We start from the raw sequence: 24,180 nt of genomic DNA on the forward strand, positions 1-24,180 counted from the left end.
GGAGAAGGGCGAAGTGGAAGAGAAATGACAACCATAGAGAATAAGGATTTACTGAAACAAGTAGAAGATACAGATGGTTTATTAAATATTACTTTTACAAAGTCAGAATTGAATCGAGTTCTTCGGAAATCCAAATTATAAGCACCGAAAAAAGATCAGGTTTGCTATATCATGATAAACCATCTTAGTGAGTCAGCTAAAGATCTTTTGTTAGAGTTCTATAACAGAGTTTGGGAGGGTGGAAAACTGCCGCAAAGCCGGAAGGAGGCAGTGGTTGTGCCCATAGGTAAGCCAAGAAACGATGGTAAAAATCCAGGAAATTGCAGACCTACAGCTTTAATATTTAATGTCTGTAAAATAAATGTGCAGTGTATAAGACAAAGACAATATTTTTTTCTACAAGGAAAAGAGTTGGTGAGGAAGCCAAGCTAAAGTAATATGGTGAAGAGTTAGAAAGAACAAGTAAATTTAAGTTTCTGGGATTGTGGCTGGATATAACATGGGCTGTACACATTCAGAAAATAGTGGATAAATGCAGAAAGGTATTAAATATAATGAGATGTTTAGTTGGGGTGGACTGGGGAGCGGATTGGAAGTCTTTGAGGGCCATACACACTGGGTTGATTAGATCAGTGTTAGATTATGGATGTGTAGCATATAATTTCGTGGCTGACACAAGTCTTTTAAAGTTAGACTTCAGTCAGTATCAGGCACTAAGACTCTGCACAGGTGCATTTAAAACAACCTCAACAGCAGCTTTACAGGTAGAGATGGGTGAGATGCCACTAGGAATCAGAAGAAAACAGCTAACACTCAATTACTGGGCAAATCTACAGGGACATGGACAGGATCACCCAACACAAGAGGTACTGAAACCTTGCTGGGAGGAAGGGCATTTAGTTTAAACTCACATACAGGTTTACATTGACCAGTATTATAATTATGTACAAATATATACAGATGCATCAAAGAATACAGCCAGTCAAACCAGTGTTGTTCTGGAGTTTAAAGTCAAAATAGGGAAAAGGATCAATGATGGACTGTCGGAGAAGGAGACTGGAGAAATGCTCACAATTCTGTTAGCTGTTCAGTGGATAGAAGACACGAGGCTGTTACAATCAGTCATTTGTTCAGACTCAAGCTCGTCATTGGCCAGTTTACAGTGTAGCCACTCGGAAAGTAGAGCAGATGTTCTAACAGGAATTCAGGAAACACTTTACATAATACAAATGATGGGATTTACAGCTGTCTTTTTATGAATTACGGCTCACTGTGGAGTAAAAGCAAATGAAATGGCAAATAGAGCTGCGAAGGAAGCCACAAAACATGGGGTAGTCGACCTGGTTATTAACTTCTGTAAGACAGAGATAAAGAGTATTGTAAGGCAAGAAATGAAGAAAAGGTGGGAAAACAGTGGGAGGGGGAAAGGAGGGGACTCTCCTATAAAATTTAGCGGAGAGTAGGAGAAATGAGAACCACAGGAAGGAGTAGGAGAAAGGAGGTGGTACATATCGTGGTCATATCGAGAATAAGACATACTGGTTTGAACACTACACTGTTCATGATAGGGAAACATAATACAGGGAAATGTGACTACTGTGGAGAAGAGGAAACTAGAGAACATGTTATATTGTCAGAAGTATCAGGTGGAGAAAAGACAACTGACCCGAAACCTCAGAAACATAAAAATGAAGCTAGATCTTATTGATTTACTGCAAATGGTCTCAAGAAGTGAAAGTTATCAGGCCTTAATTCAGTTTTTAAAAGAAAGTAAATTGTTTGGGAGGATTTGAGGTTTTTTTTGGTGGCGGTAATGCATCCTTCAGTTGTTTGCCAACCGCCAATCAAATTTAAAAGAAGAAGAAGAGGCGTCGAGGTGGAGGGACGATTTAAAACTAGACAAATAGAAACGGTGAATTCAGCATAGGTACCACGTAACAATGACGAGAGAAGTGTAAGTATAGGTTTATATTATATATGTTGCAGGCAGGCTATATTGTTTGTGTGTATTACCCTGTCACTAAATGGTGAATTTAAGTTTAAGGAGTTAACAACGGACGCTGACGCTCTGCTTTACTGTTAGCAGGGGGCTAATTAGCCATCTAGCAAGTGGCTTTGTTAAGCCATTATAAAGTAATTAATTGTTAACGCTTACGCTTCTGTTTGAATTGTGAATGACTTTGTATTTATTTACTTTTACAGGAAGGTTAAAACCCCCAGCAGGCCTCCTCCAAAAAAACCCTCCAGCAACCAGACGGACCCAGTTGGGGTGAGTGTCCCTGAATTCTTAAAGAAGGTCAACTTGGCAGACAGCACAGATGTGAATCTCATACATTCCACTGGGTGGGAAAAAAATTCCAGTAAGGGAATGTTTAAACCTAGAGTGGAGTAATTTACTGACAGAGTGAAAATTCTTCTGGACAGTTTCTCTTCAACCTGAATGTGAGCCCACAGTTTCGTTCTGCAGCCATCAGTTTTCTTCCTCAAAGGCAACAGATTTAGACTTTTTCATCTGGAAGAGTTTTATTGAGAGGAGTGCCACCTGACTGCCATCTAACTGAGGTTTTAAACTTTAAGACAGCAGTGAAACCTGCTATGATGTATGGTTTGGAGACAGTGGCACTGACAAAAAAGATGGGAGGCAGTGCTGGAGGTGGCAGAGTTAAAGATGTTAAGATTTTCATTGAAACTGACCAGAATGGCCAAGAATAGAAATGAGTATCAGACAAACAGCTCGGCTTGAGCTGTTTGGAAGCTCCAAAATAACCCACCGGTTTAAAAACGACTTCGATGGAGAGGGAAAAGTTAGAATGGTTGTCTGTGTCGATCCCAAGACTGATGACTATGAGGAAACCCTGGTAACTTGACCCTGCCCTCTTACTTTGTGTCTTTTTAATTAACCCGAAATTCTATTTATTTATTTATTTTTTCCAGACATAAAGGAAATGCTCTGTTTGTGTAGCTTTTGGTGCAGTTTGCAGAGATGATGCAAGTCGAGGAAGTGGCCAGGCCAGCGGACAGACCAATCTGTAGCGTTACTCCAGGCCGTCATCATAGAAACCAGGCATTCAAAGATGAGCTGTCTCACAGATTGGAAGAACGCAGTGGCCCAATAGTTCCTGGTAAAAAAAATTAATACTGTGCTTAAGTTTTTATTTATTTATTTATTTAACACCCTGGGGCGACCGTGGTTCAGGGGGTTAGGAAGCATATCTGTAACCGGAAGGTTGCCGGTTCGATTCCCGGCCTCTCTGTTGTGGTCGTTGTGTCCTTGGGCAAGACACTTTACCCTACTGCCTACTGGTGTTGGCCAGAGGGGCCGATGGTGCGATATGGCAGCCTCGCTTCTGTCAGTCTGCCCCAGGGCAGCTGTGGCTACAACTGTAGCTTGCCTCCACCAGTGTGTGAATGCGAGAGTGAATGAATAGTGGCATTGTAAAGCACTTTGGGTGCCTTGAAAAGCGCTATATAAATCCAATCCATTATTATTATTATTATTATTATTAATCAAGTGATTAGCCTAAATTTAGGCGCACTGAAGTTTTACACTCAACCTTTTAAACACCAAGTGTATAATGAGGGTTTTTCCACTTCTGGTAATTGTTGTTATATTTAATAATCCACTGGACACATTTTTGTGTGCTTCCAAATTCAGATTATATAGCACCTTTCAAGACAAAGATCACAAAGTGCTTCACACAGAAATGTAGGACTGCTTTCTTGCGTTTGTGCAGTATCTCTAAAATTAGAAATCTCCTCTGTCAGAGTGATGCTGAAAAGTTACTTCATGCATTTATTACTATGACTCTTGTAATTCATTATCAACTTGTCCCAAAAGCTCCCTGAAAAGCCTTCAGTTGATCCAGAACAGCGAGAGTGCCAACAGCATCTCAGAAGAGGGCATATTTGCTTTTGTGGAACCAGCTCCCAGTTTGAATTTGAAACACCCTCTTTCTGCTTTTAGGATTAGGCTTAAAACTTTCTTATAGTGTGGTATTCATCAGATGACTGTAAACTGTCCATTAATTATGCGGCTTGTTTATGCTGCAATACGTCTTGGCTGCTGTGGGCTTCTTCACTAACCTCTTTTCACTCTCTTCCACAGCACATCTTTTATGCTGTCTTCCTCCCCTCATCCCCTCATTCCTATTCCTATTAAATGGAAGTTTTTCTTCCCACTGTCATCGGTTGCTTGTGAATTGTATATTAAATGGCCAGAAATGTCAGGATAATGCATCATTTCTCTGAAATTACAACAATGATATAGATGATACTTCAAAATAACAGCCCAAATAAGATGGCTGCACAGTGGCAGCTTTTACATGGACTTTTCATTTTCATTTTATCATCTCAAGGAGAATTGTAGTTGGAGGTGGCTGTAGCTCAGGAGGAAGAGCAGGCCATCTGCTAATCGCAAAGCTGGTGATTCGAACCCTGGCTGCTTCAGTCTGGATGCCAAATATCCTTGGGGAAGATACTTTGAGCGCTCAGTGTACAAAAGCGCGATATAAGAAACAGTCCATTTACCATAGTTAACTGTAGCAACATTTAAAGTATTATTCAGCCTTGTATTCACAATTTTAGAAAACTCGGGCATCAACTTACTATGTGTAAAGGTTTAATTTGAAAATGAGAGAATGCATTATTTTTCAAGAAGTTCTTTGGAAACACAAAACATGCAAATTACCGGACAAGCCAAACTCTTGCAAACGTAATTTCCATTAAAATTAAACACAATTAATCTGAACTACTATTGTGTAAATGTTTTAACAGTATTGTGTGTGATGATTATTAACAACCACACAATTGCTTTAAGGACTTGTGATTCCTTGTCTTCTGTAGACATGCCTCCTGCTGCAAACACTCTGATCCTCAGTCTCCCATCTCTACCCTCCTGTGAGCTGACTGACCCACATGATGACATCACGCTGCCCAGGCTGATTGAAGCCCTGGAGAACAGGCAGAGGATCAAGCAGATGCTGATTGAGGACTACAGTAAAACAGGTGTCTGTTCTCATTTTAGCTCACCTGATACTTTTTGGCTTTGAAAGATCAGTTTTTGAATAGTTGTCTTTCTCTTGGCTCACATTTCTCTTGATGTTATTTCAGCCAACATGATGAAGCCTGTGCTCCAAGAACTGGATACCAGCCTAATTTCCAAAGACAACTTTATTCAGGAACAAAACGGCAAACTGATAGAGAAAGACAAAATCATCCAAGGCAACAAGGCAGAGATTGAACGTTTAGAGAAGAAAACAAAGATGCAAGAACACAAGGTGGGAGACTAATCCATTCACGCTGCAGATTTAAAGGTTGTCACTTTTTTTTCTTTAATATTAATGTCTCTGTTTCAGATTGACATCCTGCAGAAAACAACTAAAATCTTTGAAGATGACAAGCGCTCGCTGCAGCATGAGCTGGAAACCAGAGAGCAGAGGCTTCAGAGAGAGCTGTCAGAGAAGAGACGCATGGAGCAGCGCATGCATGGCGTGATCTCGGACACCCAGTTCAAGTGGGAGAAAGAATGTGTGAGTTTCAAATATCTTTTTTTCCTTTTATTCAACAATGTATAGATTTCCAATAAAGACCACAAACAAAAAAAGACCTACTTTGAAATGTGTGTAAAATTTAGATCTTACTATCAGTTTTGCAAACAGCCCTTGTTGGTCATTGTTTTAGTCTTTATAGTGGAAGCTAATTTGTCTTATTTAAGCAACTTGGATAATATTGCATTTGAACATTTTGCAATATCCTCACTGTGCAGGAGAGACGTGTTAATGCACTGCAGCTTGAGATGCAAAATAAGCTGTGGGTGAAAGACGAAAAGCTGAAGCAGCTCAAGGCCATCGTGACAGAGAGCAAGACTCCAGGTCGCCCTGAACCTCCACCCCGTCAGACGCAGCCACAGCCTCTACCACAACCACAGCATCAGCCCCGTTCTCAGCGACCCTCCAAAGAGGACCGCCTACCGCCAAAGAGATCAGCATCACCCTCACCTGTCCCTGTATGTTGTGTTTAAAAACCATAATGATGAATGTTTTTAAGGGTGTTGAATGGTATTCTGCCCATTCAAAGTTAAATTCTACTGCACTCGTCTCTCTTAATCTACTAACATCACTAATCCCAGTGCCACAGCAGCAGGCAGGTTATAATAAACGCCTCACGCATATGATCATGTAGTCCTTCAGCAATTAAGTACCACTGTGAAACTGAGGAAATTATTTTGATGCTGTAGATTTCTCAGTAGGTTGTTCTAAATTTATTGGTCTGAATCTATAGTTTTAAAAATCAAAGATACTGAATTTACAACAAATAAGACAAACTGTAAAATGAATTATGTTGCAGATAAATTTGCATCAACTCACAGAACATTTTAGCTCAGCTTAAGTAAATATACATTTCAGTGTTCATGTTTTTCACCAGGTATGGGGAAAAACATGAACTTTGTACTTTACATAAAGTGGTTGCTGCATTTGATTACATTAGACTGTGAATGTATCCCGTTCCTATAACGTCTAATTTTTGCATGTCTAACTGTGACCATTTAGTCTTTCCATTTCACTCTCCAGTGCCCAGTCGATTCCCCTCATGTCAGTCCAAAGCCAGAGTCACAGTCAGGCAGTGCTGCTAGTGATGAGGAGGATGAGACGAACCCAAGGCTCACCTGCCCCGTCCCCAGCAGAAGTACCTTTTTGTCTGTGGCTAGATCTGCATGTGAGGAGCAGGCAGCTCAGGACAGCATGCAGGGTTACAGTTCCCCTAGTACACCCACAAGAACACCCACAAGACCCCAGGCCTCAACGGGCACTTCAGTCAGCCGGGCCAGGAGGAGAGCTGTGTGCTTGAGCAGAGTGGATGAGAGAGACTGCTTCCCTTCCCCTTCATTTCATGTAGACCTAATTGAAAGAAGATACAGGGTCAGTGAGTTAGCTAAAGGCAGCAGCATGAGGTTGTAATGTGTCAGGATTTTGGCTCCTACAAGTTTAGGGTGTGGGGTACCCTGCCCCCCAAAATGTATAAGTTTTATGATTTGTTTTGTCAAGCTTTGTAATGCTTTGTCAAGTTCTGTGTTTTTGTTCACTCTGTTTGTGGGATTTTTCCCTTTTTAAATCATTTCCCATTGATCTGTTCAGACGACAACACCAGTATGCCTGCTGCACCGTTGTTCCCGCTCTGCTGGTGGGGAGAAGTGGGTGGACCATAAGCCATCGTCTAGCATGGACTTGGGCACAGTTTTGCAGCCGGTCATCCCCAACGCCATCCAGGTGTCTGCACCCAGCGAGAAGGCTCTGTCCAAGTGTGACAGATACGTGCTAACGCACCAAGAAGTTGCCTCCGACGGCGAGATGCAGACCAAACTTATAAAGGTCAAGTATGCAGCACAGCATATTACTGATATTCAGAATGATATATTTGGTTACACTTCCTTACTCATGCAGACATTTATATTAGCAAGTTTCAGTGTTGGGAAGGTTACTTTTAAAATGTATTCCATTACAGAATACAGATTACATGCCCCAAAATGTATTCTGTAACGTATTCCGTTACGTTACTCAATGGCAGTAACGTATTCTGAATACTTTGGATTACTTAATATATTATCATGCTTTTTACAACAACGTGAATGTACTATTGCTGTGTGATTTATTACTGTTACTGAAGGTCCGCGTCTCCGAACTGTAGTAAAGGGACCTCTGACTAATACGGCGGGGTCCCTGTCGGCTCGTAGCCGAAAAATAGCTTTACTTTGTTGTGTGGGTCAACTTTTCTTGCGAGAGACAGAGAGAGGCGTTGAAAGGCTGCTCCAACGGAACTTATTGTTTCGGAGGAAAACACGAACACGGTGTACAGTCGAGTCTTAATAGCTTACTTAAAACTGGGCTCGTCAGGCACTCTTCTTGGCTGCAGTGGTTATTATTATATTTACATGCTTCCAGCTCCTGTTTTTCCTCGATGACAACTCGTACCTTTCCACTCGCCTTTTTCTCCCTCCTCGCGCTCACAGACCCATAACGTGTGTGGCAGTCCATTCTCCCTGCAACACGGACTACACTGCCCATGATCCTACATTCTTTAGAGCTATGCTTGTAGCATTCTGCCTGTTAGCTTAGCACAACAACAACAACAACAACGAAAAGGCCTCTCTCACCCAGGAAACACACAGTCGCAGAGAGAGAGAGAGCATCGCCCTGTAACCATGGCAACCGTAACGCTGCCGCCTGGGACAACAGAACGTAGCTGTCAAACAAAACCCAAACAGTCCTGACCCGCGACAAAATGAAACAGGAAAGTACTGCAGTGTAATCCATTTATTTCAACAAAGTAACTGTATTCTAAATACCACCTTTTTAAACGGTAACTGTAACGGAATACAGTTACTCGTATTTTGTATTTTAAATACGTAACGGCGGTACATGTATTCCGTTACTCCCCAACACTGGCAAGTTTTCAGCAAACCAGCAGCATATTTGCCAACTTGAGTTTGAGTCAGTGTGGTTTTGTAACTGTTTGTTTTACACTTTGCTCGAATAAGTTTGTCAGTTTTAAGAAGTGAATTTAAATAATTTCTATAAAGTGGTTCTCAATGTTCTGTTGCATGATTGTAGTAGCGTGCATGCTTATCCTTAGAAAGGAAACTCTTGTGATGGTTGAATTACTGATCACAAGAAGGGCTTCGCACTGTATTAAATATTAAATAACAAAGATATCTAATGGTGGTTCTTTTTGTTTTTTTTCTTTAGGGCGATGTCATCAAAACGAGAGGAGGGGGGCAAGCTGTCCAGTTCACTGACATTGAGACACTGAAACAGGAGCTCACTACAGTCCCAAGGTAATAATTTATAATTATAAAAATGTCTTGAATTTGCACCCTAAAAAAATGTTTAACATTTTTAGATGTGTTACCTGACCATATAATGTTCCATATGGTGAACTGGATTTCTGGATACTGCCACATTATCAAAAAACAGATAATACTTTTCTTCTTCTTAATAGAAAATAAGACTTAACCACCAAGTTTATTTCCATTCTGGAATGTTATAATCGTTGTGTTGCTGAGGTTTAAATATATTTCACTCTGTAATAACAGGATAACAAAAAAAACTAGGGTTTGCTTTCTGTGCTGGGATTGTTCTAGAGTACGTCTTTGACTGAGATCAACTTGATAGCTCAGTTGAGCAAAAACTCATCTCTTATTCTATTTAATTCATAACAGCAGGACACAGCATCGGACATTTTGATTATCTTATTTCACTACTGCTGTGAATTTTGTAAAAAAACAAACAAACTAGTATTGTTAATATTGTTATTGTTGCTAATATTGTTAATAATTGTACATGCATTACCTAACGTGCCTCCTGAGTCTTACATTTTCTTAAGTTGTTAAATATGATTCCAAGCTGCTGAAGGTGTGCTAATGTTTTTACGTATCAATCTCTGAAGGCGGAAGAGGAAGTCTTCAGAAGGCGTGTCAGCCAGTGGAGATAGAGCTTTGACTGATGTGGAGACGAGGGTAAGCTGATTTAAAAAATTCTCCTTCTAGTATCAGAATCAGGCTGAGCTATTCAGAACACTTGCAAATAGATTTAGGTCCTAATCTTTTCCCTCTTCGCAGTGCTCTGTGGCTGTGGCGATGAGGGCTGGATCAAACTTGGGACCTGGGTTGGAGCATCATGCAGTCACCAAGTAAGCTGTCAACTTTCTGCATCGCCTCTGAGTAAAGTGTTGTTTTCAGCAGAATACATAACTACAGATTGTGATTCACTCGGTTTTCTGTTACAGGCGCAGAAAACCCTAAAAGCTGCTAACAGATCAACAGTGACCACTCCCCTTTATCCTCACCTGGCTGTTGTGCAATAATAAAAATAATATTAATAAAAAAAAATGTATTTAAAAGAGCCTTTCAAGACACCCAAGCACACTTAACAATAGAATAAAACACATAAACTGAGGGAGAGAACAAGTGTTTCTTACATCTGGGGCTAGAGAGTTCCACAGCCTGGGTGCAGAGCAACTGAAAGCTCTTTTCCCCATAGTGCTGAGATTGAAAGAAGGCACAGCAAGCTGGATAGAAGAGGTAGTGCTTAACAGGTCAGAAAGGTAAGCTGGTAGGAGGGGGTTCTTGTAATAATCCGGAGTTTTGAACCAGTTGAAGCTTATGGAGGAATTTTTGGGGGAGACCATGCAAGAGAGAATTGCAATAGTCAATGCGGGAAGTAATGAGAATGGGCGTAGACTGGGTGGAAAGAAGGACGTAATCGGTTAATGTGGATGGAAATAGGCAGAACAAGTGAGATTACTGATGTGAGATTTCTAGGATAGTGAACTGTCTAGGATGACACCAATGCTCTTAACCTGAGTTGAAGGGAAAACTGTGGAGTCATCAATAGTGAGTGAGAAATGATTTGGCTTCAAAAGGTTATGTTGGAGCCAAGTCCAGGCCAATATTTTACTCAGTTACATCATGCCATATTTAAGTATTTGTCATGATCTTTAAGTTTTTATTATAATCTTGATCATTTTAGGTTATAATGTAATATGCTGTGCTCCATAAATTAATCCTGCTTTGTTAGTCTGTTGTTGTTGTAAAGTGTTGGTGGATGTCGTAAAGGGGGTGTGTATTTGACCCGCATGCGGAGGGGTGTGGGTAAAAGGTTAGGTAAGCAAGCAGGACGTGGAGCAACAGTTTTCTGACCGTCGCCGTTTTAATGTCATTTTTTGTTGTAACACAAAGGGAATATAAACGGAGCTCCCACCAGAGGCATTTGTTTTGTACCTTTCGATTTGTAAGGAAAATAAATGTTTTGCCCCTTTTTTCCTTCGCCTCGTTTTTTGCTACCGGAAGGCATCCAAGAGACTTAACGAGTCAGAAACTTTACGTTCTGCAGAAGCGGCAAAGAAGGACCGAAGGTTGCCGCTATAGGTTAGATTTAGTGCCAATAAGGAGGATTTCAGTTTTATCCTCATTGAGTTTAAGAAAATTAGAACTGAACCAGGATTTTAATTCGGATAGGCATTCTCCAAGGGAAGAAGGTGGGAGGGAGGAGGAATCAGGCCTGCAGGAGAGATAGAACTAGATGTCATTAGCAAAACAGGTAAACTGAAGATCAAATTTGATTCCCTAGAGGGAGGATGTATATTATGAAGAGAAGATGGCCTAGACTGACCTTCAATGCTTAGAGGTCAATGGTAAACCATGGAGCAGAACACGCGAAGGAAACTGGGTTTTTACAGCAACTAGAGAATCAAGGACATTGAGTAAACAATTATTATAATTATGGATGGGAATTTAACGCGTTAATAGCGATCAATTAATTCGAAAAATAACGTGTTAAAAAATTTACGCATTTAATCGTACTTTGCATTCCAAGCAAAGGGGAACTTTTGTCAATGCACGATTTTACAGCTACAAAAATGAAGAATCAGAAGATAGCACGTTACTACGACTGATCGGAGGCAAATGTCATTTAAAAAGACTACCCGACGGAAGCTTTGATAAAAGCGTGGTTTTGTGCAAAATGCAAAAAAGAGTTTGCATACCACCAAAGCACTTCAACCTTACGGTATCATCTAAATGCGTAACATGTTGCAACAAGCACAGAAACTGTGGGAGCTGTTAGCGCTAGCTTTCTGCCTGCTTTCTGCCACCTGCATCACACCATGGACCAGCCTTGAGACCCTGTTGCAGGAACAGTGTGACGATGCCAGCACAAAGAGCCGCCTCCTCTCTTCATTGTCTTCAGACTGTGATTCAGATGAGGAAGCCCTGCGTAACAGGGCCCTGAGTTTCTACAGAGCAGAATCATCCATCAGTGAGACAGACTTTCCACGCTGCAGTGGTGTTCCAGTCAAGCAGCAACCCACCCAAAGCTGTATGTCCTGGCCCGGAAGTATTTCATTAGTCCTGCCATTTCTGTCCCACGTGAGAGACTGTTCTCACCTGCAGATCACATAGTAACAAAAATAGAGCTGCCTTGAGCTCTAAAAATGTGAACAGGCTAGTTTGTCTAAGTAACTGGCTGAAAGAGACGGACAGTAAATAAGCATGGAGGTATTGTGAGTCCAATGGGTTTGTTATTTTTTGCAATAAAATGTTTGATGATCACCGTGTTTTAGCCTAATATACAAAATAATGTTGGCTAAGGTTACTCAGAGTTTAAAGGTGAAGCTGGTCAAATAAACTTTTATGTTTCTGCCTTATTTTTTAAGAAGAAAAGCTGCACTTTATGTTGAAATTGTTATTATTATTATTATTATTCTTTTTTAAAGACAATACCATTTTGAAAATGTACTTAAAGTACTTAAAATGGCACTTTGCCCAATTTTGGCCAGGGATATTTTTTTTCTCTGTTTTGCATTGAAATGCAGTTTAAATGCTTTTTTCATGTCCATTTCATCCATTGTATTTACCAACATCAAGAAGTCACAAGCAAAGATAGACCACACCACAGTTTAAATAAGGAAAGTTTATTGATGAAAATTATTTATTAAACAAATAAACATAACAATTTTTTCACACGGTCATAATAGAGGTCATAATGAAGCAGTTCATTTTATTTGGTTGATTCAAGCTGCTCTTCATATTTTTGGCCACCAGATGTCACCAGAGAGGACTGTTGAAAGGCTTCGAGTAATGAAGCGTTTCAATGCTTCAGAAAGCTTCATTTGGCCATCACTACAGTAGCACCAGCGTTCCTGCTTGAGTGAAGTGAAGGCTTCAGGCTAAATGCTTTTCATGTTTTTATATAAATATGCAGAAGAGAATATACCTAAGTCACCAAAGCTTGTTTTGGCATATAACTTTATCTGTTCACTCAGATATATGCATCTTTAGTTACTGTGGCTCTACAGCTAAAAAAAAAAATCTGTTTGCACATATGTTAATCTGCACACAAGTTATTGTAAACCTGCCCTGTAATGATTTTTGTCTCCTGTATACAATTTGTCTGATTTGGTGAAATTAACTGAGCTTCAAGTTTGGAAAAAGTGAGTTTCTGTCTTCATTTTACTCCTTTCTCACTTTTCTTCACTAGATGGCAGCACAGGAACGCAAGACAATTATAAATCCTCAGTCACTGGGTGGATGACTGCAAGCAGGCCTCTAGTACTGCACTATTCTGTAGGCATGAGAACAATACACCACGCAAAGAGGATCATTTTTTTTTTTTTATGTAAACAAATTTTAGACCTTGTTTTTGTTTGTTTGTATTAAAGAATCACTGACAGGCAGGTATGTTGAAACAAATGTATATCTCACAATTATAAAATGAGATTTAATGTTAAGCGAGTGCACTGGGTGGCCGGAGTAGTGCAACATTCTATCATACAAATACACTTAGATTTTAGTTTGCTGAGACTGCTTTTCTGTGCTTAATAAGATGCTCATTATATTAAATAGGGCACCGACATCATGTGCTTCCATTGTGGAAAAATTAATTGAGCATCGAAAACAAGCTGATTTTCTGAGAATTATTTCAAGACACACAAAGTGCCTCATGACCTTAAACACTGTTCATCATAAGGTTTATCATCTTCACACTCTTTTCACACAAAGAAATAACTTCTTACAATACGGCCATAGAAGTCAAATTTCCACTTCAACATCTGTACGGTTGTACATTTGGCAGCCTCCTCCCCAAAATCAGTATTCCAGGCAGTGTGATTGCTTTGGAAGCAGACTATTTCCTGCTTTGTGCCACATGCGACTAACAGCAACTGTATCCTATGTGATGCTCCCAAGATTGTCTAAGGTTAATGTGAGAAAACAGCTTGAAGGGAAACAGAAAAATATCTGTCCAGGACAATACACCTGTAAATCTGGTAGAGTAGAACTTTGAGAAACATACCTCAGTACTCAAGTGAAGTACACGTACCTCAAAGCTTTTCTCAATACCACTATTTGAGGACAACATATGATGTAAATTATAAGCAGACAGGAGTTTGAAAATACGAGTAACTGTCTTATGAGCCAAGCACCGCCGGTGTGATGACCAGCTGAAGCTAGTGGTATAGTCATCCAGGCTTTGAGTAGACAGTTGAAATCTCATCTACTACCAGTCTGGCTGAGTTTCAATTGGAAAGCGCTGGAGAGTGACTAACATGGAGCCTCTTGGAGAGGGTCAAGAGCCCAGAGCAACCAGTGGCCATTAAATTCACTCCTATGAGATACTGAGTGCTTTGCTTTTTGACCAGGCTCTGTTTGATGTGCTGTACTGCATTATTATCCCCGGCTCCTCACCGCATGCCCTCCACCACCAAGTGGTGTGAGCATTATAAAGATGTTATTATGAAGCTCCTGTTGAGCCCCTGATCAACATTGCCAGTTTTCAAAGAGACACTTGAGGGAAATAAATGAAACTGCACATAGAGACCTGCCATAAACACAGGCCGACTGTCAAAGACAAAGCTCCTCATCCAGCTGTACTGTGAGACTACATCTTTCTGTATTCCACAGCTTTGAGCTTATGATTATGCATTATGCTGCTTATCAATGTTATTAAACTTGCTGAAGGGAATTCTGGGGTTCTACTTGAATACACAGTCAATTAGACTGTCTCAGATTTTAAAAGAGCAGCCCTAATTGCAGTGTTTTATTGACTCTTTGCTTGAATGACTCTGATAAAGAGGTCTTAAGCTGCCTTTTGGCACAGGGAGGATGAAGTAATTTTCACAGCCATCTAGGATGCTGATGAGGGCCATTCATATTTCAGTTATTCAAAATAGCATCGCCCACTATATTACCTGTCATGCAATAATTTCCTCTCAAGTCCTTTATGATTGAAAGAGCATCACTGAGCCAAAACATTATGACTGATAGCAGAGGAAGAAAATGGTGTTAATTAGGCTCTAACAGCATATGATATTTGTTGGATATTAAGTTCTGGCTTACTGTGACGTTTCCAAAAGGATTTCTTAGAATTGATGCCTCACTGAGCTGTTTTGGTGAGCGACAGCATGTTAGACAGACTGGTCATAATGTTGTGGCTCATCAGTGTATAATTTCTGCTTTTATTATATGTTGTTGTACTGACTGATAGATTAGGAGCCTGCCTTTGGTCACCAGCACCTAGAAAACAAGCTGCCAACCCAACAGTGACATAGCTTCAGCTATTACATTTGTATGATGAACTTGTTGGCAAACAGTTGCCTGTTTACACATTCAGCACAATGCTAATGTGTTCACTACACGCGAGCGATCATGTTTGCATCCATCTGGCACATTAGCTCAAAAATCCACTCCTCCTGGTCTGTTTTTGGTCTTGGCTCTTTAGCAGCTAGAACGCCGGACAACATTCACAGGCTCGTAGCTGCGTTGGGTTGGTGTTTGACACAGAACAGGTTGCGTAAAGTAAGGGATGGAAATCGCGAAGCAGTAACAAATTTTTCAATCCAACCAGATTTTCACTGCTTTTCAATACCAGCCTATAATTTTTTGATAGCCAAGCTCTGCAAAACAACATAATACTCATAATACAGTGTACCTGGGTCATGTGAAAGCCTATTCAGAAATAAAACAGCTGTGTTGTTGATGAAAACCTGCACTTAAAAAAATAATCTACCTAAAATGCTGACTTTAACTCATTTGACTATGTCAATTTTCCACATTCATTTTTAAATAAATACAATGGAAAATGTTACATTATGGATACATTAATTAATGGAAATTAAATTCATTTGAATGGTATACATTCAGATTGCACCAGGCAAATTTTGCTTAATGATTCATTTTTTAAATAAATAAACCAAATTTTTTATATTTTAGTTGTGTTTATTAAGTATGTACTGTCTTCCTCTTCTTTTTCATGGAAACCTGATCAGGAATCAGTAAACAACAAAGCGTCTGTTACAGAGCAAAACGACACAACTGCCCTGAAAACCAAAAGAGCTGCACAGCGCTAAGGGGTACCGCAAAATCACGTATTATTATTTGTGGTTCAAAACTATGAGAATGACTTCTCAGGCTGCTATTTTATCCAACTTTTCATATAAAAATATCACTTACAGTGCCTTCAAGTTTATTTTGTGCAATCTGACTCGAGTAGCAGGTACTTTCTATGACCTCTACCTGCTTACGTGGTTAACATGCTGTGCTGAATCAGGCACTGAAAAGTGAGCATGAGTTTAAATAGGTGTGATGAAAGCGTAACCTGCTGTGCGGGGCACCTGAAGTAGGCTGTTTGCATTACCTCCAAAGCTGGATGTGCCAACGGTTACTAATTTCAAGGGCATGTCGGAGCAAGTGACTCAATCAGAGCCACAGCTGTCCTTTAAACCAAAACCCATTACACGGCTTTCTGCTTTCTCTTAGTGGCAAGGATAACAATCCCTGACAATTAAAGTCAATTAGTGGGAAACACACGTAAATACTGCACGAGAGCAGAGTTTGCAAACCAAAGCTCCGAGCGGGGTCTGCACACTACATCTTCATATGTCGAGGCCGTGGCTGTCTGCCAGCTAAATGAGTCGGGCCAGAAAGATACGCGAATGCAGATGAGTGCTGACAGCCAGTCAATTGTCATTCAGCCCATCGCCCCGGCACTCGGGACTCATCTGGCTTTTTTAACGGCGCTCCTCTTCACTGCTTTCTCGCCTCACACTCATCTGCCTTAATGCATACTAACATGCACCGTGGAGGCACGAGGCACCGTGTTCAGTGTTAATAAGAGGTAAAAGCTCCCACGCTCTCTTTTCTGCTGGTGCGGCTGTGACAAACAGATGGGTTTACGAGTCACAAGCTCACAGAGACTCCCGGAGGTAAAGTTTGGTTTTTCAGCTGTTTAGAGGCGCGCCGGCTGAGAATTGCTCTGACCCTTAAGTGCATGTGGTTAGTGGTTCAGAACCCCTCATCCCATCTGCTGCCTCCTCTCCCAGCTCTGCTTTATAGCCCTTCTAGCTGCTTCATTCAGACTGTGAGCCACCTCCCTGATCCTATTCCTTAGTTTAAGCAGTTGACGAGTTTTCCAAAGATGACTAGAACAGATGCCTGCCACTGCCTATTATATTTCCTCCTGTCCAAGTTATCATTAAGAGCTCAAGTTGTTATGAGGAATCTATTTGTTGCCGTGCTTGTTGTTGTGGTTACACATGAGCGCAGCGAGAGCTGACCTCTGACAAACACAATTCAAGACATGACTGAATTCTTACTGAAAATATTGGAAGCTATTGTTGTGTTGGCTCATTGTAGGAAATTGGACTGAATAGAGGCTTTCCCCCCCCTCTCCTCTCTGTCTTTGTTCTTGGCGGCCGACTAAGTGCTTGCAGCTGTCAGTTGAGTGTACTCTCTTTGCCCAGTATATGTGGCTTGGCTGCACTTTTAGCTGGCTGCGTCCTTACTGTGGTGACAGTACGCCATGACTGATTTCCGTTGACTCACTTTCAACGCGACCACAACGTGTCCTTCACAGAAAAGTCGGGGAGCTTTTTTACAAGTGGTTGATCTCATCTAGTTAACGCCGCGGTGTAACCGGGCTTTGCGTGCAGTTGGCTGATTATTTAAGCAGCGCTCCAAGCAGTTTGCTGATGAAATGAGAGGAGATGCCAGAAATGGTTGTTACTGACAATGGTACAATGCAGGATGATGTATGATGACTAAATGGTATTTGGATGCGCTTGAGACTGATTCAACTAGCTTCTGTGCTGCAAGGACAAAGAATAAATGAGCATTAACCCACTTAACTGATATCTATAGTCCTTGTTCGCTACAGAAAAGAGGAGAACGGCATTTCATACCTTTGTTGTGCTTTCATGCAAATTACTCACACTGGAGCTAGCTTATCTGTGAACAATCATAGGTGGCATTTGGAGGAGGGTGAAATGGCACCACATGATTTTCATATCTGCATAAAGCTCAGTCAGGTCCCTCCACACAAACTCCTACGGGAAAGCAAACACAAAAGCCTCTTTGAACACACACATCAGCTGTTTATCTTAAAATAGTCTGCAGCACTGCTGCTCTTATCCAGTACCTTGCACATTGCACTTTGTAAATGCTAGGCAATTACACATAGACATTAAGGAGCTATTATTTAATTCATTGGATCCGGCTAAGTTGCAAAGTTCATTCATTCTAATGGCGCGCCAACTTTTATCACATAAGGACAGGTAGGAGTATAAAGGCTGAGATTACAGCATCCTGGCCCACATATAAGATTAGAGTGTAGGAAGTGATTGCTGTTGACAAGGTGATTGGGAGAGTTGTTGTAAAAGGCAAAAAGCTAACAAACAAAAAAACCATTAGATGACTGGGTTTGCACAAAGCATGATGTTTTCATGGTATGCTTAACCACACGATTAATGGCTGCTCGGCTTTGCATTTGGACCTTACACATCTGCATCAGAATCGCTGGGTGCTAATGAGTCGGTGCACGCCTAATAAAGTGAAGTGAGAATTCAAATGAGGCCCAAACTGCCTGTGAGGCTAGCTTAAGCAAACACCAGGACAGCTGGCAGAGAAATCATTGTGACTAATGGTCTCAGTGTGAGACAGGAGCAGGGCTGTGGGTGGTTGTTTTACCATGCTAAGAAGAACAGACTTTGTTTGTCTTTCTATAGCATACAGCGTGACTGTGTGATTCTGGAAATGTTAGCTTTGTTTGTGTTTGCTCTGCTTTCCTTGCCGCTCTGGTGCAACACCCAAACCTAGCAGAAAAATGTTGTTGTTGTACTTGTTTATCTCCAGACAATAAGGTGACCTCACAATATGGGAACGTGTTCACGCTTTTAGAAGTGCACAGACAAATCCCCAACTGTTTCCACTGTCACCTGGAGGTGAGGCGCTCCTCTCTGTCAAGTGATTGGGTTTTTCCCCCCCCCCCCTGCTTCTGCTGGGCCTCTTCTACTGTGGTAAACATAATACGCCGTGACCTGTCCTCTGGGCAGATGATCTGATTTGCTCTCCCCTTGTTTTTTACCCTTAATCACATCCATCTCAGAGCTCGAAAATGGTTGTGCAGCTGTCATAACTGAAGCACAGCGCGGCGTGATGGGAGTGCATGTTTTTGCTATTATCTATTCAATCTGAGCCAGGACAGAATACTAAACCTGTACTGCATCCCTCTCTTTCTCACAGACCGCTGCACGATCAATACCCGCATCAAAGGCTCTGCGGAGATAGCAGGATTCTTTGAAGCATGTTTGTGGAGCTGGATTTGCTGAGCTAACACGGTCCACACAGAACCCCCCTTGAATAAGCTTGTTTGGCTAGCATCCTCTCTGTTTGGAGAAGAACTGAGTGGATTCTAATGGAGAACAGACAAGGCCTCTCCCTTGTCTTTTTCCCTCCCTTTGAGCAGCTAAATGCATCCGTAGTGCCAGTGCTTTTTGCTCATCTGACATACGCTTCATTGCATGCCAGCTCAAATATTTATCTAATATCAAATTGGCTGTAACATTTTGGAAGCAGTGAAATGCCAGGAAATATTTCTCATCGAGGACACAAAATAACTTGCATCATGTTTTTGCAGTGCCAAGTGCAAATATGTCGGGTAATTATGGCTGATTGAAATGGAGTGCAGACAACAGCAGTGTTGTAATATGCATACCTTGTGTTGCGCCTTGAACCACCAGACAAGAATTTCCAACAGTGATTATTCTGCACTCCAAATATGACCCGTGTCCCCAGGAAGCTATTAACTATTTACAAAGTGCCTCTCTTAAATGGGAAAACAGTGCATTTGGGAGGTTGTGGGTATAAAAGAAGCAAGGGAGTGGGGGAGAGGGGAGGGTGGATGTTCAACCACAATAAACACAAGCACAGAGCTCGTGCCAGCTATTCAGGGAGTCAGCAGCTCTTTAAATGATGGACCAGAGAGTGATGAATCATCTCCCTCTCTCTTCGTTCCACTGCAAGACAAGGATGAGAAGCTCTTTGCTACGAATTGCACAATAAGCCGTTTGCATCTTCCAAATTGTTGCATCTTTTGCTAAGTAATTGTGCTATTTGCTATATGCAGAAGGAAGGTTTGACTCTCCAGTCAGCTGAGGCTCATTTGAAAGTGAAATGTGGGAAAATGCTGACATCTCTTTCTCTTCCTGGCTAACACCAGGGGCACCACTGCATTTACATCCCTGTCTCCCTTTCTCAGTCTGCACTTTCTTTCTCATTTACATTATGGATGGTTCATTTAGCTTACATGACCGAGTGAATACATAACCCAGGGCAATTCAAAATACCATGAGGGCCTGTAGGGATAAAATGAAACCACATAAGCAAAAAAGAAAAAGAAAGAAAAAAAAACACACTGCCGCACTGCCATCTGCAGCAACTTGCTATTCAGCATTTCCCCTTTCATGTGGTTGACGAACGCGGCCTGCTCCCTCGCCCAGATGGCTGGGCTAATAATGTGTATCAGTTAAATACAGCGAGTGATGATTTATAGAACAGTGAATTATTGTTGAATTGACCATTCCCTAAATATCCCCCTGCAGGAACTGCCCAGTTAAAGTTAGTACCTGGCCTTTCATGATTCTTCATATTGACATGGAGTGCCTGTGAATATAGGAGAGACATTGGTATTTAAAGGGTCTGCAGGAGCAAATGCCAAATGTATAAAAGCTGTAGGTGCTTTTCTATCTTTTCGCTGTGTCTGTGTGGAAATTCTCTGGGGGGGGTGTTTCCAAGGAATAAGGGGCAATGCTGAGGACTCTGAACTGCACACACTAAGTAATGTTACATGTGACTTTGGCTAAGTGAAATATTTTCCTTTATGCTTACTTCAACTCTGTATTTTCACTCCTGGATGCTAAAAGAAGCTTAGCATGGCTCACAACCCAAAATAATCCTTCTTTGTCTTAAGATGTTTTGCAGTCACGTGACTGTTAACCAGCTGACATCTGTCTGGACATGTGACCCTTTTGGGTCACGTTAACAAGGCCCCACCTTGAAAAAGTAAAAGCTTTTCGAGGTTTACTACCACTTGGCTAGTAGTTAAATTGTTTACACACAAAATAGTGTCTTTCATGTAAAAATACAGCCTGAGCATCCTTTTAGTGACCAAAGCAATCTTGAGGACTTTTTCCCCCCAGTGTGCAGCATCCTCTTAGCAACAGATTTCACTCATACACTGGATTTCGAAGTCCGGTTTTAAAGCCTCAAAGTAAAAATTTCTGTCATCCTTATCTTCGTCGCAAAGACCCAGGGCACATATGACTGTGATACATACTCAGTGGCATTTGACTAATTGACAAGTCATTAGCCAGTGATGTGCAGTTTTATGCCACATATAATCGTTCATTTCAAAACATAGTATCACCACAAAATTGCCTTCATTTTTAAATTAGTTCAATTTAACCCAAAATGAGTGCTTGAGCCCATAAACCTGCCAGTAAAATGTTTACTGTTTCCCCATAGACTTCCACAGGACTGGAAGTCTTTTTGTAGCCACAGCTATCGGCATCTGGTGGCTCTCGGCTAGAATGCAGGTCAATGGCACGTCTGCATCGGCTTAATTTTCTGTTTTTTATGAAACCACTCCCTAACCATTCTGGGAATACACTTTTCCCCCTCACAACCAGTGGCTATGTCCTGTTCACGTGCAGACTTTTATAGTGGTCCTTGGCACAGCTTCCCAGTTCATCCACTGACTGACCATCCGCAACAGCGCGTGGGCGGGACTGCTCAAAGATGACCAACTTGAGATGACAAGGGCGCCAGACAAATCCAAGCACCGAAAGAATATGACTATCAACCATCATAACAGAATAAATATGGCGGAGCATAAAGGAAATGCATAATGGGACCCTTTTTGTAAAACCAGTCCACATTTAAAAGAAATCATCTGAAAGCCTTTACTACAACAACCATTTGAAAAATATAAAACAATATGTAACATGTAAGATGCTACGCAGGGTTGTCCTAAACTAAAGAGTTATTTCTCATCATACTTAAAACTGTATGACTAACTATTGTAGAAGAGTACTGTTTGTATCTGTTTGTTTGTGCTTACATGGAGATGCTAAATGGAATGGATCTGTTGACTTTCACCTCAGAATTTTAGTACAAAGCCATATATGCAGTCACATAAAGCAGCCTACACCCCCTTTTTACTATTTTTTTAATGGACTACATGTTTTCCTGCATCCGTAAAGCATCATTATGCATTGTGTGCCACGGAGACTGCTGTTTTTGTGGATGCGTAAACATTTCAGGCCACTATAGCGAACAAATGCAAGCAGGGAAAAATGGTACGGTGTAAATACGGTTGGTAAATATGGAGTGATTTCGGACAGAGCCTTAGTCTGTGAAATGTGAGAGACAGAGATAGAGAGCGATAAGGCGAGCGAGTAGGCCTGCACGTGGTGAATAGTCGAGTAGGCTTTCTTATCTGTGTGTTTTGTGTGTGTGTGTATTTTATGGTTGGGTAGAGCTGTTAACATTATGACTGCATTGTGTAACTGAAGATAAGAATTTAATACCTGCATTGAGATTAAAAAACGTGCTTTGGCACATAATACAGGCTTTTATTCCCGCTGCCAACAACTTTGACAGCACTTTGTTTTCATCTCAGAGCTGCACAACAACCCCCCCTCCCCCCCAAACACACACACAATGGCCCCAGTGACGAGCCAGTTTTACAACTTCAAGGACTCAATGAGCTTAATGACAGAAGTGCCACGCACATAAACACGGCTCTACCCACATGGAACAAGAATGCGGCGTGTGATTTCACAGGAAGACATTTCACAAGTGGCTGCTATTGTGCGCTGGCGATAAAAGTCAGAGTGAGAAAACATTTGAGCAGGGAGCAGATTGCGAGCTCCACCTCTGCGCCTTCATCGGCGGTGGCTCTCCTGCTCTGCTTTGCATTAGCGCCGCAGCTCCAGCCTGGACAGGTCCACGGCTGTTATCTCAATGATGTTCTAATTCTAGTCAAACAGTTCTGTGTTTGACTCAATAGAGGCAGTGTTAGTCAGGAGAGTCAATATTAGCAGAGCACACAGAGCAGGCCCGGTGTTAGGAGAGACAGGAGGTGTGTGTGTGTGTGTGTGCGTGCTGGTGGCTGTGTATGTGACAGGATACATGGTTAAGCGCACTCTATCAGTGAACCTTGACCACACGGCGAGGCAATAATAATAAAGGCAATAAGAAAAAGGAAGAAGGCAAACTCCTGCTTACGTTTGCCTCAGCGGCTTCTGCGTTCGCCAAGAGTGACATTTCTTTTATCACCCTTTCGTGGATGTTATTGTTAGACGTCAGAGTTCCTGCGTTCGGCCTTTCTCAGTCCTCGCTCGAGGACACTCTGCAGTCGAGCCTGGACTTGCTGACAGACCTACGCAAAGAGCTCAGCACTTTGGCTCAGCCTTTAAAGAGGTTTTATTAGAGTTTATTTCAGGTCAAACAGCTGCCAATATCAACAGCCTCATTATGATGCCGTCAGTATCGCATTGCACAACTACCACATTAATTCTTCCACTCAACAAATGTGGTGTGGATGAGTAAACTTTAAGTGTAGTCAGTACTAATGCTCAATTACTGTGATTTCACAACATGAAACAAGTAGTGGCATAAAGCATATCTGTGGCTGAATGAAGTTTTAATTACAGAGGGCAGCTAAATAATGTTTGAGTTTTGCCTCATTTGCAGTTATTGAATAAGAGGAAATTATGAGCCCATCAGCTATCTGCACCTTCTGTTTGTTCGGGATTCATTCAGTAGGAGAATTTGGGGGGGGGTAGAAAAACATCAGGCTTCTGCATCTGCCACACACTCTGATTATTGCCTGTTGATTACTCTTTTCTATTACAAATGTAATCATAACATAAATACATTCATTTCCTTAATCAGTGTCTTAGTCTTGTGCTCAATTTGTGAGCCAACAGATCTGCTATCCACATCAGAAAGCTGATATTTCAGTATTTGTAGCTGGAATTGGTAAGCTTGATAGTCATGAATATAGCCATGGTAAAAGTTTCAATTCTATCAGGACATAATAACAGAAATAATTTGGTCTTTAACAGGTTCTAAAACGATTTAAACGAACAGCAACACACGACACGTTCCGGTGTGTCTTATTTGTTTAACAGAAATGAAGTGAAAGCGCAGAAGCAGCGCTGTGGAAAAAACAAAGTACACCCCACGAACCACCTTTGGAAGCAATAAGCTGAAATAATGGTTTTCTGCTCAGTGCTTCTTCTTTTTTTAACTTAAGAAAACAAGTGTGGGAAAAAACACAAGCCGCCTGAGAA

The 24,180-nt window shown here is 41.3% G+C and overlaps 1 protein-coding gene across 3 annotated transcripts; it reads left to right on the forward strand.

Annotated features, from left to right (window-relative positions):
• Positions 1 to 1,500: 1,500 nt before the first annotated feature.
• Positions 1,501 to 9,986, forward strand: LOC309710948 (kinesin-like protein KIF23). 3 transcript variants are annotated; one of them, XM_082540839.1, is made up of 13 exons: positions 1,501 to 1,954; positions 2,203 to 2,269; positions 2,963 to 3,122; positions 4,843 to 5,004; positions 5,110 to 5,276; positions 5,355 to 5,528; positions 5,765 to 6,004; positions 6,570 to 6,917; positions 7,134 to 7,367; positions 8,742 to 8,830; positions 9,442 to 9,511; positions 9,614 to 9,684; positions 9,781 to 9,961. In XM_082540839.1, the coding sequence occupies exons 1-13, from the start codon at positions 1,941 to 1,943 to the stop codon at positions 9,794 to 9,796; spliced, it is 1,812 nt and encodes a 603-aa protein (XP_082396965.1). In that variant the 5' UTR covers positions 1,501 to 1,940; the 3' UTR covers positions 9,797 to 9,961. The 3 variants fall into 3 exon arrangements, with proteins under 3 accessions (XP_082396965.1, XP_082396967.1, XP_082396966.1); XM_082540840.1 differs by having other exon boundaries at positions 1,934 to 1,954; positions 2,935 to 3,122; positions 9,781 to 9,986; XM_082540841.1 differs by lacking the exon at positions 6,570 to 6,917 and having other exon boundaries at positions 1,504 to 1,954; positions 9,781 to 9,948.
• Positions 9,987 to 24,180: the final 14,194 nt, after the last annotated feature.

This window comes from Aulonocara stuartgranti (assembly GCF_965226115.1).
Source record: "Aulonocara stuartgranti genome assembly, chromosome: 7".
NCBI classification, from domain to species: domain Eukaryota; kingdom Metazoa; phylum Chordata; class Actinopteri; order Cichliformes; family Cichlidae; genus Aulonocara; species Aulonocara stuartgranti.